Source organism: Gorilla gorilla, chromosome Y, assembly GCF_029281585.2.
Source record: "Gorilla gorilla gorilla isolate KB3781 chromosome Y, NHGRI_mGorGor1-v2.1_pri, whole genome shotgun sequence".
Classification (NCBI taxonomy): Eukaryota; Metazoa; Chordata; class Mammalia; order Primates; family Hominidae; genus Gorilla; species Gorilla gorilla.
Window position 1 is genome coordinate 42828642 of NC_073248.2, and position 15935 is coordinate 42844576.

The following is a 15935-nucleotide window of genomic DNA, read 5'->3' on the forward strand; positions in this document are numbered from 1 at the left end:
AAAGAGATCAGAAATCTACCCATCCCAGAACCAGAATATATCCAGAAGTCAGCAATTTATATGAGGAGGCATCTGGAAATCATTGCAAGTAAAGAATAGCTGGGTTAACTGCTAACCTTAGAGAACAATAAACTAGGCAGACACATAAGGAGGGCTGCTTCCAAATACTTTAGGAACTAGTTATATGAGGTGAAAAAGGAAGAGATAGGAAGAGATTTGTTCATGTGTCTACAGAGGTCATTTCTAAGCGAAAGCTTCGCCAAGTATATAGAAGATTCTTAGCTCAAATGACGAACACGAAGAATAAGAAATTTCTAACAAAAGTAACAGATTTCCCATTACTCACACTGTTCAAACAGGGATTCTACTACCACTTACTATGGAAAGTGTAGATACAATTCCACAGAGGGAAGGATGACTACAATAAGCAAGAGAACAGGAACATAAGCAGTTCTTACCTGAACGTGCTGAGTTATAGGATTCAGCGTGATTAGGGGCTGCAGGTAGGTTTCAGTGTTTGGATTCTGCCAGACGTTCTGAAACTGTGGCGGAGGAGGCGGATTAGACACCAAAGGACCTGGCTGCACACGACGAGCACCTTTTTAAAAAGCAAGAAGAAAAAAGCCTATTTTCAGTTATTTGAAAAGCTACACGGGTCAAAAAAGAACAATTTCTTTTCCTACTCACATAACTTTTGTTTCCTGATTGCAGGGCCCAGCTTCAGCTTTTTACCATGGAAATGTATCTGTGACTGAAAATAGAACCGTTAACAAAACTAGAATCAATTTTCAAGTCTTAGCTTCCAAGACTTGGGTAAACACCTGAAGTCCTCTAAAGTACCTATCATCATAGAAGATCGGGGACAACTACGCACCAAATTAAAATTTGTCATCACGAAGCTACCTTACTTACCCTTACTACTCTAATCAGTGTCAAGAGGCATCAAGTGAAAGTTGATCAAAAACTTTCCATCACCCTGTCTCCAACCCTTCCTGTCTGTAGTTCATGAACCTAGGTGTCCAGTCAAAAATAAACAGGATCAAACAAGCTATGTGAGGTTACTCTCAGTTTGGATTATGAACAGGAAGTGTGTCTCCCTCCCAATTTTACACAAGTCCGAGTATATCACTGACACTAAACGTTGTATCAATAAGATAAATAAGAGATTTTTCTATTAGATTACTTACTTCTACTATCTTCTGGACATCCACGTCATTAACAAACGAAACAAATCCATAGCTATAAAGGCAGATAAACGAAGCATAAAATCACCATCATACAGTACATGGTTCAGACCTTCTACTATACTATATACAGAAGTGATCATGACAAAAGACGAATAATATACCATGATAAGTATCTGCTGAGAAGTACATGACAGATCCTCTACAAATATTACTTTTTCTTTAGCAGAACTATGTCAAAATGTGCTAGGATTAGGGCAGTGTGAAAACTTTATTGATTAACAAAGAATTCATATCTGTGAACCTGAATTTAACTTACTGTCTAAGACAAGGTGGTTAAAATTTAAGATGCTGTGCAGTGTATGAAGAAAACAATTGTTTGAGAAAACTGATTAACTCATCTGTATGAAATAGAAACTGGAGACATTTAAAAACAAACATCAGAAAAATGGTTAAATAAAAGAACTGGTAATAGCCTTTTATCCCCTACGTGAAAGAAATTAACACTGCAGAATATTTCATTTATACAAGGGTCCGAATATCAGTTCTGAAGTCTTGTCTGACACCTATAGAATGGGTGACTGGAGTTCAGATATTTTTGATAAAATTACTCACCCTTTGGACACACCAGTTCGATTGGTGATTATCTTCACTTCTTTCACTGAACCGTATCTACCAAAGAAGCTTCTAATCTCAGTTGCATCCGTCTATGGAAAAGAATTGAACGTCAGAGTAAAAATTCAGCATTCAAAAATTTCAACTTTACTACAATTTTACTACCATGAGGTGGAAATTTCTCCCCCATTTGTCCCCGAATGACCAGCAGCCCTTTGTCAAAGATATTTTTAGTACCTATGGGTCAAACCTAAAAGCAATTCTAAACCTCCAGGAAGTACAAAAAAAAATTTAAGTTTGTAACAGGGCCCAAATCCCATTGTTCATGATGTATTTTAAGGTAAAAATGAGGTATGAATACAATACCCTATCATCAATTCCACCAACAAAAACAGTGTTGGGCACGATTTTGCCTTCTGGTAACACCCAGCCTTGGCTAGCTGCAGCTGATGAAGACTGGGTGCTGGCCTCTCTGGAGATGGTTGAGTTTGGAGTCTCAGGATTTGCAGAAGACTGTAATTTGGAAAGTAGACATCATAATTACGTATGCAGGCAAAACCCATACATAATGTGAAATACCATTTTTGTATTTTAAGTATATTTTATATAAATTACTTTCATTGTAAATTAGTCACCAGTGCAGCTCAGTTCAGGCTCAGGATTTAAACCAATCAGAGTACATCAGCATGGAATTTTAACCGAAGGATACGGTACTTTCTTAAACCTAGTGCCGCTCATCGCCGAGTCTTGTATAATGCTGTGGAAGAATACCCATTTAGTATTTGTGAAAGTACTATGTGAAGCAGTTAAAAAAGACACCCAAAACTAGAGAGTTTAGATGTGTAAAAATTAAAGTTATTAAAATCATCCTGTTCTATATTCATAAACAACTTTTCACTTTACTGAGTAGACTAAAGATAAATCTTAAAAAAAAAAAAAAAAAAAAAAGCCCCACCAAAAAGAAAATAAGCCTCAACGTTTTAACCCAATTTGTTACAATCCTCTTCCCTAACGCTAGGGTGTTCGAAGCATCTTTTGAAATAACACTTTTCTACCTCAGTAACACGAAATCAGTCTGACTGATAATTCTGATTTTCACAGTGGGCTGATATAAATGATACCATCTTTATTTTCAGATAAAAAAACACATACATATAACTCACTAATTTTCTAGCTTCTGATCAGAACTGTCTTTATTCTTTCCACAGTAGACTCTAAGGTTAATGTAAAATTTTCTGAAGTAGTATTCGTAAGTAATATATACGTTGGAGAAACAATATAGCATAGTGAAACAAAAATTAATTCAGTCAGGAGATCTAGGTTTATGTCCCTTACAGGTAAGTGGTTATAAGCCACCTACTTGCCAGCTATGTATCTGTGGGCAAACTGCTTGGAGAATGACATGAGATCACATCTGTGAATTCACTTTGTACGTATAAAGTGGTACAAGTGGTTTGCCAATGTAAGTTAGTGTCCTGTTATTTGAATTTATTTTCAGCCGATTTGTTTTCAAGTTTCTCTTTTGGCTTCACTATTTAGCTGACTTATTTTGAAAAAAATTTAATTAAGAACTAATTGACACATCAGGAAACTATGACACATCATTAATTTAAAAATCATTGGTGAAGTGCTGTTGACTATAAAAGGTAAGTACAAAAAGCTGCAAAACAGAAAGCCATTATACATATACACCTGTCTGAAAGAAAACAAAAGATGAAAGAAACTGTGTATCTTTTTGAACAACACAGTAATGTTACAGAAGTTAATAAGAGAGTTCCTGCTTTGTTAATTAGAGGCTAGAAGTTACTGATTCTACACAGCTTTACTAGAGATGAAATCTAAATTGTCAAATCAACCAAAGCTGAGGTTACTGCGTTTCTCTTTTCTTTCCTGCTTGTGCTTTCTATTTTGGGTTTGTAACTAATTCCTAATTCTTTCCTTTAACAGCGTTTTTTCATGACAATGATGTGGAAGAAAAATTTAAAACACTCTTTTTAAAGTTTTTCCTTTCTAAAAATGTCTTACATTATTGTTTTTTCCAAATGACATTAAGCTGCATTATCTTGAACCATTGGGAACCTGACTAGATTTCCCTTCCCTATAGACAATTTACCAATTCCTTCTCAGTTCATTCAGAAATCCCAAACAGAATAAAACAAAACAAAACAAATTCTGAAATTCTTGTAGTTTCTTTTTCTCCTTTTCAACTCCCCCTTGATTTGTGGATGAACTTTGGGTATGTTTTTCTTTGATAAACCAAGCTATATTACAGTATTGTCTCTGCACCATAGTGTTTGGATGTATTTTAATTTAGAAATGTAACATCTGGCAGAAAACTGTGTCAGATTATGAGAGGTTATGGAAATGCACTGATTCTCAACTGGGCAAGATTTTTGAGCCCCAGGGGCATTTAGCGACGTTTAGAGATTGGCTGTCACAACTGAGATGTATTCCTGGAATCTGATGGGTCGAAGGCCAGGCATACTACTGCACATCCTACAATGTAAAGACAGCCTCCTACAATAAGGAATTATTTGGTGCACAATTTGAAAAGGGTCTGGTTAAGAAACCTTGTCACCGTGCCACAAGAATTGAAGAGGAAAATTCCTCTTTGGGAAGAACCTGATTTCCATCGCTCACTAAAGTAAATCTTTTCATGACCTCAGTTTCAGTTTCCTTGCTTGAAAACGAATGGCTGGAAAAGATCTCTGGTGTCACTTCTGATTCTCATACTCATTTGGATACTCGAAATAACCGTAGTTTGGTAAAGAGGAAAAAAGGCATTTGATATTATTAAGAAGTTTGACTTTAGCTTGGATCTTACAAACCAGCTGCCTGCTTAACTGGAATCGTACATATAAAATTCACTGAATCTCTTTAATAGCGTCATAATATTTTAAATTAAGGAAGTAATGATCATGTCCTAGTCCTCAGCCAGCAGGTGGCGCTCAAAGCTAACAAGGTAAGCCATGTACTTCGTTTTCTGCAATGTACTTCACTTTTACCATGGCTCGAGTAGCAGGGATTGTTCAATTCCGACTGTGTATTTATACATAATTATATAATGTATATATAAAAATCCACAATCAGCAGACAATCTTTGGTTGGTTTTAAACTACGGCCAAAAATATAAATGAATGCTTCGGATAAGCAAAAGTTTAATTTTAAAGAAAGTACCATCGTAACCGTCAATGGCATCCTGAAAACAAACTGCATTAAAGAAGTAATTTTCTTAACCGTATCTTCAAGTGAGTTGTTGAATTTTCAAATGAGAAATGTTGCAATAGTAAACAGGGGTGAGCTTCAACACCATCATACACGCAACTCTCACTGCTACATAGGGCAAATACATTCCTTGTTACATGTGGACAACCAAGTGACAACGACAGCTAAAAGCTGCAAAAAAAAAATCATCGTTATTTAAACTCCTGGCATGTCAGCTCCCTTGCCAGTATTACCTAATTCAATTACTATCTCAACCTGTAAGCAAACTGATACTTATATAAACTGACCAGGAAAAAGCCTATCATTTGTAGTCAGCAAAGTTACATTCACAGCAATAGAAGAGGAGCAAATAAAGAGAGTGATAAAATCAAGAAAATACGACGTGAACATCAGAATCAAAACCTTAAGCAAATCAAAGAGCAGATTCTCGGGGAGTGGTGCGTGGGGAGGATGAAATTCAAGCAATAAACAATCCTGGCAAAACAAAGCAAGAAAACGCAAGAAAGCAAAAGTATACATGAGGCCTGAAAAATGGGTTGCGGCCACAGATAATAGAAGAATGCTATGCAGAAACTCTATTTTCAATGAGGAAGAAAGTATTTCTCAACGCGTTTTACAAAGCTAAAAGCATATAGGTAACAAAGCCTCATCCAGATGATCCATCCCTGCCCTCAACACAAATGCAAAATTCCAGCAGTATATAAAGAGTCTAAGTTTATATTGGGAATGCAAGAATACTCCATTCGCAGGATACATTACTTTAGCTCATCACTGAAAATTATTTGATAAAATACAGCACTCATAATTTAAAATTTTAAAAACCCAAGTAAAATAGAGGTAGAGGAATCTTATTTTCTATCAATCTCATTCTACCCTATCATCAAGCTTACAAGTGAAATAGTTGAGTCAACTCAATTGAAAGTAGGAATGAGGTAAGGGCACCAGGGCACCTCCTTATTACTCCTACATATGTTTTCCACTACGTATGACAAAAGCGAATACTAATACAAAGTATTCTTATGAATCAGTAAGAAAAATAAAATTAAAAAGGTAATTTTAAAAGCTAAAGGTCAATGATCAACGTCAATGATGATTTTTAAAAGTGCACATCAACATAATGTAATATTTTCCAGCTATTAGGCTGACAATTTAAAAATACTAATAACTTTCACTGGAATGGGTGTGGAAAAGAGAGCACTCTACACACCATCAGTGAGAAAATACTAATATGTGATTTACCAAGAGTACTTCGGAAAAGATGTATCATAATTTGATAAGTGGGGATACTCACCAGTATAATAAAAAGGAGAATTCATTATAAAATTGTTATACAAGGGGCAAAGTGCTTTCACCTAGCAATTCCACTTATAGCAATTCATCTCAAGAAATTAATAGTACAAGCGTGCCAAGATATTTACACAAAGATATTCACAGCATTGTTCTTTTTGAGACTGAGTCTCTCTTTGCCGCCTAGGCTGGAGTGCAGCAGCACAATCTCAGCTCACAGCAATCTGCGTCCCAGGATCACGTGATTCTGCTGCCTCAGCCTCCCGAGTAGTTGGGATTACAAGTGTGCGCCACCATGCCTGGCTAATTTTTTTGTATTTTTAGTAGAGACAGGAAACAAAAATCATTCAAATATTCCTTCACATTTTCAAAAACACATGAGATAACACAATATTGAAGTACATACGCTTGCTCCTTTAATTTGTTATTATAATAAAAGAAACAGAATGGAAAAAAGAATTACTTCAAGTTTCTAATCCCTGACGTTCTTCTTGTTACTTCTATAGGTAAAACCTCAACTTTTTCCCAATTTTCTGGGGTTGGTATTGTGGAAATCTCAAGGATATTAGTTCTTTGAATGTATTACCATAGATATGATCATGGGTCATATACACAGTCATATCTATGAAAAGAGACACAGAGGACTACTATTGTGAAGCAGCCAGCTAAAATAAAAATATTTTATTTAATTTATTTAATTCTGTGCTCTAAAAAGTGGGTAATAATTTTATTTCACTCTGTCTCTCTAAAAAATTGATAAAAGTCAGTCTGGATGTTTCGGCTATTTGACAGCAAAGATAAAAAAAAATGCTACAATATAGAAGGGGACACCAAATCTCAAAAAACTATTCTACAGTAAAGTTTTTGCTAAGTACATTCCTGTCAAAATATTACTCAATTACTTCTAAATAATACAGAGGCCTTCATTCTAGACTAATTTGAAGTGTTGTCTTAAATTTTAGGTACATTTCACTTCTTTAAAATGGCAAACTATTCAAGCAATTTGTATAAACAAAGGGCTCAATAATATCTGAAAGTAAATCATTTTACTCCCTCTTAAATTACCTGATAATTATATACAGGCAAATGATATCTAGTGATGCCGTGAACTGCTGAATTTGGATAAGTAGTGTGTGCCTATAAATAAAGTTTACAGTAAGAATGAATGAATACGGTAAAACATTTTGTTAATTACAAATACTATTCCCAATATGAAAAAGTTTTAAAACATTACTTTTCTATATACAGCATTGCAGTATTCTAAATGAGTGACTGATTTTATGAAGAAAAAATATTCTGTCAAGTGAGGCCCTTAGGCTGGGGAAGGGGAACAGACAAATGACAAAAGAAGGGACTATTTCACCAGACAAGTTTACCTTATTTATACTGTGTACTTATGCCCGCCCAGAAGTTATTTCTTACGCTGGTGATAAGGCTCTATTAAGACAGACTTCAATTGTAAGTAAAATTAATCCATTTGCTATTTCTTTGTTAAAATACTTCTAAAGGGTTTTCTATTTGACAATATTATGGGGTAATATGAAGTTCTCCTACAAATGTTACGGCTTTTTCTGTACTTCATTTCAAAAAACTAAGGGCAGTATATGATCCACAGCTGGAAAAGAGACAGTATGATGTCTTCCACGTTTCAATAAGTACTTACTGATTGAAAACTATACGTAGCATCACACATGAATACACCCAGATTACGTAATGGCTCACAGTGAATGTGAGAAACAGGGCTTTCTTTCTAGCCATCGTTCAGAGGACAAAAAAGAAGCAGAGGTATACCCTACCTGTTTCAAGCACATGGAAAACGTCAACGAATGAGAGACACTGAAGAACTATTTCACCACTATTTTGTTACTTTATTTTCCATCAAAGAAAATGTCTTTTAAACTAAGACATCAATAAAACAAACGAAAAAGAAAATAAACGTTACTTATCCCCAGTAAGTGACAGAGTATGTCAAATCCTACTTTAAATATCAAGGTAACCAGCATCAGAGAAATCACATGCCCGAAACTCACAGGATTTATAAATATAGTAAAACACATCAGAAATCTACCCATTCCAGAACCAGAATATATCCAGAAGTCAGCAATCTATATGGGGAGATATCTGGAAATCATTGCAAGTAAAGAACAGCTGGATGAATTGCTAACCTTCGGGAAGAACAAACTAGGCAGACACACGAAGACAGCTGCTTTCAAATATTTTCGGAACTAGTTATGTGGGGGGAAAGCAGTTCGGGTGTTTTAGAGGTAATACTCTTTTTTCTTCCTACTCTTATTTAAGAGTAATTAATAGCAAAACATTCCTGTTTCTCTTGAACACTTTTTTTTTTTTTTTTTTTACCAAGGGTAAAGCCAGAGGCAGATTCCAGGCAGATACATGCTCATTCTAAAGCCACTATTAGTACTACCTTTCATGGAGTGTATAGTCTATCAAAAAGTTACTGAATTCTTATCATTATGTGTACGAGCCATTCCTTAAGCACGCAAAAACCTGACAGAGAAAAAGGCACTGTTGCTCCCATAGGAGTTTAAAATTGGGTTAAAAAGAAAGTAACAAAATGTGCCACATTAATACAAAGAACGATTTAAAAATTTTATAGGCGTATATCACATAGAAAAAAAATCAAGAAAGAACAGGGAGTATAGGTTCGGCGCATTCACTTTATCTGAGGTACAGCGTTAACTCCTTTGCTCCCCAACAGGCCACTGTGGTGGCAACTCGAAAAAAAAAAAAAAGGAAACCAAAATTATTCAAATATTCCTGTACTCTTTCAAAAACACATGAGATACACAATATTGAAGTACTTCTCATGCTGGCTCCTTGGTTAATATAACGAAAGAAACAGAATAGAAAAAAGAAGTACTTTAGGTTTCTAATCCCTGAAGTTCTTGTTGTTCCTTCTACATAGAAAATCCTCACCTTTTTCCCAATTTTCTGCAAATGGCATCGTGGAACTCTCAAAGATACTAATTCTTTGAATTTGTTACCACAGATACGATTATCGGTCATAGATATACTCGTATCGTTGAAAAGAGACCCAGAGAAGTCTTTATCACGAAGCAGCAAGCTAAAATAAAAACACAATTGGAATTCTGCGCTCTAAGAATTGGGTAAAGCTTTTATTTCACTCTGTATCTCTACAAAATTCACAAAAGACAGTCTGCATGTTTCAGCTCTTTGACAGCAAAGATATCAAAATTCATGCTGAAACCAAGACAGGAACACCAAATCTCAGAAACTGTTCTACAGAAAAGTTACTGCTAAGTACCCTCCTGTCAAAATATTATTTCATCACTTCTACATACTACAGAGGTCTTCATTATGCTAATTCTAAGTGTTCTCTTAAATTTTAGGTACAGTTCACTAGTTTAAAAGGACAAACTATTCAGGCAATTTGTATAAACAAGTTGAAGGCCTCAGTAGTAGCTGAAAGTAAATCATTTTACTCCCTCTTCAGTTACCTGACAATTATACACAGGCAACTGATATCCAGTGATGACCTGACCTGGTGAGTTTGGATAAGGAGAATAAGCCGACAATAAAGTTTACAGAAAGAATGGATTAATACGGTAAAATGTATTTTTTTTACTAGAAAGAAATATCATTCCCAAAATAACAAAAATACGAAAAACCTTGAAATGGTGATTATTTTTCTACATACAGAAATACAGATTTCTAAATGAATGACTGACATGAGGAAACAAATATTCTCTGTCAAGTGCTACCGTTTGGGCGGGGAGGGGGAAGAGACAAATGACAAAAGAACTGACTGCTGCACCAGCCAAAGTCTACCTTATTTATACTGTGTACTTATGCCCACCCAGAAGTTATTTCTTACACTGGTGATAAGGATCTATTAAGACAGATTTCAACGTAAGTTAAATTAATACATTTGCTATTTCTTTGGCAAAATACTTCTAGACTGTTTGCTATCTGACGATATTATAGGGTAATACTGTAGTTCTTCAACAGATGTTATGGCTTTCTCTGTACTTCATTTCCACAAATTAAGGGCAGTAAATAAGCCACAACTGAAAAAGAGATAGTATAATGTCTTCTACTTTTCAATAAATACTTACTGATTAAAAACATACAGGTAGCAGCATTCATGAATACACCCACATTCAGTAATGGCTCACAGTAAATGCTACAAACAAGTAGGGCTTTTCTTCTAGCCATTGCTCAGAGAAGGAAAAAGAAGAGGTGTACCCTACACGTTTCAAGTACATGGAAAATGTCAACAAATGAGAGACACTGAAGAACTAATTCACTACTATTTGGTTACTCTATTTTCCATCAAAGAAAATCTCTTTTAAAGTAACACATAAATAAAACGAATGAAGAACAAACTAAACGTTATTTATCACCCATAAGTGACAAGAGTATGTCAAATCCTACTTTAAATATCAAAGCAACCAGCATCAGAGAAATTACATGCCAGAAACTCAAGGGGTTTCTGGATAGAGCAAAAGAGATCAGAAATCTACCCATCCCAGAACCAGAATATATCCAGAAGTCAAGCAATTTATATGAGGAGGCATCTGGAAATCATTGCAAGTAAAGAATAGCTAGGTTAACTGCTAACCTTAGAGAACAATAAACTAGGCAGACACATAAGGAGGGCTGCTTCCAAATACTTTAGGAACTAGTTATATGAGGTGAAAAAGGAAGAGACAGGAAGAGATTTGTTCATGTGTCTACAGAGGTCATTTCTAAGAGAAAGCTTCGCCAAGTATACAGAAGATTCTTAGCTCAAATGACGAACACGAAGAATAAGAAATTTCTAACAAAAGTAACAGATTTCCCATTACTCACACTGTTCAAACAGGGATTCTACTACCACTTACTATGGAAAGTGTAGATACAATTCCACAGAGGGAAGGATGACTACAATAAGCAAGAGAACAGGAACATAAGCAGTTCTTACCTGAACGTGCTGAGTTATAGGATTCAGCGTGATTAGGGGCTGCAGGCAGGTTTCAGTGTTTGGATTCTGCCAGATGTTCTGAAACTGTGGCGGAGGAGGCGGATTAGACACCAAAGGACCTGGCTGCACACGACAAGCACCTTTTTAAAAAGCAAGAAGAAAAAAGCCTATTTTCAGTTATTTGAAAAGCTACACGGGTCAAAAAAGAACAATTTCTTTTCCTACTCACATAACTTTTGTTTCCTGATTGCAGGGCCCAGCTTCAGCTTTTTACCATGGAAATGTATCTGTGACTGAAAATAGAACCGTTAACAAAACTAGAATCAATTTTCAAGCCTTAGCTTCCAAGACTTGGGTAAACACCTGAAGTCTTCTAAAGTACCTATCATCATAGAAGATCGGGGACAACTACGCACCAAATTAAAATTTGTCATCACGAAGCTACCTTACTTACCCTTACTACTCTAATCAGTGTCAAGAGGCATCAAGTGAAAGTTGATCAAAAACTTTCCATCACCCTGTCTCCAACCCTTCCTGTCTGTAGTTCATGAACCTAGGTGTCCAGTCAAAAATAAACAGGATCAAACAAGCTATGTGAGGTTACTCTCAGTTTGGATTATGAACAGGAAGTGTGTCTCTCTCCCAATTTTACACAAGTCCGAGTATATCACTGACACTAAACGTTGTATCAATAAGATAAATAAGAGAATTTTCTATTAGATTACTTACTTCTACTATCTTCTGGACATCCACGTCATTAACAAACGAAACAAATCCATAGCTATAAAGGCAGATAAACGAAGCATAAAATCACCATCATACAGTACATGGTTCAGACCTTCTACTATACTATATACAGAAGTGATCATGACAAAAGACGAATAATATACCATGATAAGTATCTGCTGAGAAGTACATGACAGATCCTCTACAAATATTACTTTTTCTTTAGCAGAACTATGTCAAAATGTGCTAGGATTAGGGCAGTGTGAAAACTTTATTGATTAACAAAGAATTCATATCTGTGAACCTGAATTTAACTTACTGTCTAAGACAAGGTGGTTAAAATTTAAGATGCTGTGCAGTGTATGAAGAAAACAATTGTTTGAGAAAACTGATTAACTCATCTGTATGAAATAGAAACTGGAGACATTTAAAAACAAACATCAGAAAAATGGTTAAATAAAAGAACTGGTAATAGCCTTTTATCCCCTACGTGAAAGAAATTAACACTGCAGAATATTTCATTTATACAAGGGTCCGAATATCAGTTTTGAAGTCTTGTCTGACACCTATAGAATGGGTGACTGGAGTTCAGATATTTTTGATAAAATTACTCACCCTTTGGACACACCAGTTCGATTGGTGATTATCTTCACTTCTTTCACTGAACCGTATCTACCAAAGAAGCTTCTAATCTCAGTTGCATCCGTCTATGGAAAAGAATTGAACGTCAGAGTAAAAATTCAGCATTCAAAAATTTCAACTTTACTACAATTTTACTACCATGAGGTGGAAATTTCTCCCCCATTTGTCCCCGAATGACCAGCAGCCCTTTGTCAAAGATATTTTTAGTACCTATGGGTCAAACCTAAAAGCAATTCTAAACCTCCAGGAAGTACAAAAAAAAATTTAAGTTTGTAACAGGGCCCAAATCCCATTGTTCATGATGTATTTTAAGGTAAAAATGAGGTATGAATACAATACCCTATCATCAATTCCACCAACAAAAACAGTGTTGGGCACGATTTTGCCTTCTGGTAACACCCAGCCTTGGCTAGCTGCAGCTGATGAAGACTGGGTGCTGGCCTCTCTGGAGATGGTTGAGTTTGGAGTCTCAGGATTTGCAGAAGACTGTAATTTGGAAAGTAGACATCATAATTACGTACGCAGGCAAAACCCATACATAATGTGAAATACCATTTTTGTATTTTAAGTATATTTTATATAAATTACTTTCATTGTAAATTAGTCACCAGTGCAGCTCAGTTCAGGCTCAGGATTTAAACTAATCAGAGTACATCAGCATGGAATTTTAACCGAAGGATACGGTACTTTCTTAAACCTAGTGCCGCTCATCGCCGAGTCTTGTATAATGCTGTGGAAGAATACCCATTTAGTATTTGTGAAAGTACTATGTGAAGTAGTTAAAAAAGACACCCAAAACTAGAGAGTTTAGATGTGTAAAAATTAAAGTTATTAAAATCATCCTGTTCTATATTCATAAACAACTTTTCACTTTACTGAGTAGACTAAAGATAAATCTTAAAAAAAAAAAAAAAAAAAAAAAGCCCCACCAAAAAGAAAATAAGCCTCAACGTTTTAACCCAATTTGTTACAATCCTCTTCCCTAACGCTAGGGTGTTCGAAGCATCTTTTGAAATAACATTTTTCTACCTCAGTAACACGAAATCAGTCTGACTGATAATTCTGATTTTCACAGTGGGCTGATAGATATAAATGATACCATCTTTATTTTCAGATAAAAAAACACATACATATAACTCACTAATTTTCTAGATTCTGATCAGAACTGTCTTTATTCTTTCCACAGTAGACTCTAAGGTTAATGTAAAATTTTCTGAAGTAGTATTCGTAAGTAATATATACGTTGGAGAAACAATATAGCATAGTGAAACAAAAATTAATTCAGTCAGGAGATCTAGGTTTATGTCGCTTACAGGTAAGTGGTTATAAGCCACCTACTTGCCAGCTATGTATCTGTGGGCAAACTGCTTGGAGAATGACATGAGATCACATCTGTGAATTCACTTTGTACGTATAAAGTGGTACAAGTGGTTTGCCAATGTAAGTTAGTGTCCTGTTATTTGAATTTATTTTCAGCCGATTTGTTTTCAAGTTTCTCTTTTGGCTTCACTATTTAGCTGACTTATTTTGAAAAAAATTTAATTAAGAACTAATTGACACATCAGGAAACTATGACACATCATTAATTTAAAAATCATTGGTGAAGTGCTGTTGACTTCACAAATGTCAGTACAAAATGCTGCAAAAGAGAAAGCTATTACACATATACCTGTCTGAAAGAAAACAAAAGACAAAAGAAACTGTGTTATCTTTTTGAACACAGTAATGTTATAGAAGTTAATAAGAAAGGAGGGTTCCTGCTTTGTTAATTAGAGGCTAGAAGTTACTGATTCTACACAGCATTACTAGAGATGAAATCTAAATTGTCAAATCAACTAAAGCCGAGGTTACTGCATTTCTCTATTCTTTCCTGCTTGTACTTGGTATTTTGGGTTTGTAACTAATTCCTGATTCTTTCCTTTAACAGCGTTATTTCATGACAATGATGTCAAAGAGAAATTTAAAACACTATTTTTAAAGTTTTTCCTTTCAAAAATGTCTCACATTATTGTTTTTTCCAAATGACATTAAGCTGCATTATCTTGAACCATTGGGAACCTGATTAGATCTCCCTTCCCTGTAGACAATTTACCAATTCCTTCTCAGTTCATTCAGAAATCCCAAACAGAATAAAACAAAACAAAACAAATTCTGAAATTCTTGTAGTTTCTTCTTCTCCTTTCCAATTCCCCCTTGATTTGTGGATGAACTTTGGGTATGTTTTTCTTTGATAAACAAGCTATATTACAGTATTGTCTCTGCACCACAGTGTTTGGATGTATTTTAATTTAGAAATGTAACATCTGGCAGTAAACTGTGTCAGACTACGAGAGGTTATGGAAATGCACTGATTCTCAACTGGGCAAGATTTTTGAGACCCAGGGGCAGTTAGCGACGTTTAGAGATTGGCTGTCACAACTGAGATGTATTCCTGGAATCTGATGGGCCGAAGGCCAGGCATACTACTGCGCATCCTACAGTGTAAAGACCGCCTCCTACAATAAGGAAGTATTTGGTGCAAAATTTGAAAAGGGTCTGGTTAAGAAACCTTGTCACAGTGCCACAAGAAGTGAAGAGGAAAATTCTCCTTTGGGAAGAACCTGATTTCCATTGCTCACTAAAGTGAATCTTTTCATGACCTCGGTTTCAGTTTCCTTGCTTGAAAATGAATGGCCGGAAAAGACCTCGGGTGTCTCTTCTGATTCTCATACTCTATACAACTGTAAAATGGATACTCAGTTCAGTAAAGAGGAAGAAAGGCATTTGATTTTATAAGAAGTTTGACGTTAGCTTGAGTCTTACAAACTGACTGCCTGCTTAACTGGAATCGTACATATAAAATTCACTGAATCTCTTTAACATCGTCAGAACATTTTAAATTAAGGAAGTCACCATCATGTCCCAGTCTGCAGCCGGCAGGTGGCGCCCAAAGCTAACAAAGTAAGCAATGTACTTCATTTTTTGCAACGTACTTCATTTTTACCATGGCTTGACTAGCAGGGATTGTTCAATTCCAACTGTGTGTGTATTTATACATAATCATATAATGTGTGTGTGTGTGTGTGTGTGTGTATGTATATATGTGTATATATGTATATATACATGTATATACACGTATACGTGTATACGTATATATACATATGTGTGTATATGTGTATATATATGTATATATGTGTATATGTGTATATAGGTATATATGTATATATACACACACATACATACATACATACATATAAATCCACAATCAATAGATAATACTTCGGTTAGTTTTACAACTATGGCCAAAAATATAAATGAATGCTTAGGATAAG

General features: G+C 35.3%; 1 protein-coding gene across 5 annotated transcripts in view; it reads right to left on the bottom strand.

The window, feature by feature from the left end:
* Nucleotides 1–15935, bottom strand: part of DAZ1 (deleted in azoospermia 1) — a 76525-nt gene that overhangs the window by 45509 nt on the left and 15081 nt on the right. For all 5 annotated transcript variants that reach the window (XM_055377084.2, XM_055377081.2, XM_055377083.2 and 2 more), the window contains 10 exons: nucleotides 12964–13110; nucleotides 12598–12689; nucleotides 11986–12037; nucleotides 11486–11549; nucleotides 11257–11396; nucleotides 2166–2312; nucleotides 1800–1891; nucleotides 1188–1239; nucleotides 688–751; nucleotides 459–598 (listed from right to left, as the gene is read on the bottom strand). In XM_055377084.2, coding sequence (XP_055233059.1) covers nucleotides 459–598; nucleotides 688–751; nucleotides 1188–1239; nucleotides 1800–1891; nucleotides 2166–2312; nucleotides 11257–11396; nucleotides 11486–11549; nucleotides 11986–12037; nucleotides 12598–12689; nucleotides 12964–13110 — 990 coding nt within the window. The remainder of the gene's footprint in view (nucleotides 1–458; nucleotides 599–687; nucleotides 752–1187; nucleotides 1240–1799; nucleotides 1892–2165; nucleotides 2313–11256; nucleotides 11397–11485; nucleotides 11550–11985; nucleotides 12038–12597; nucleotides 12690–12963; nucleotides 13111–15935) is intronic.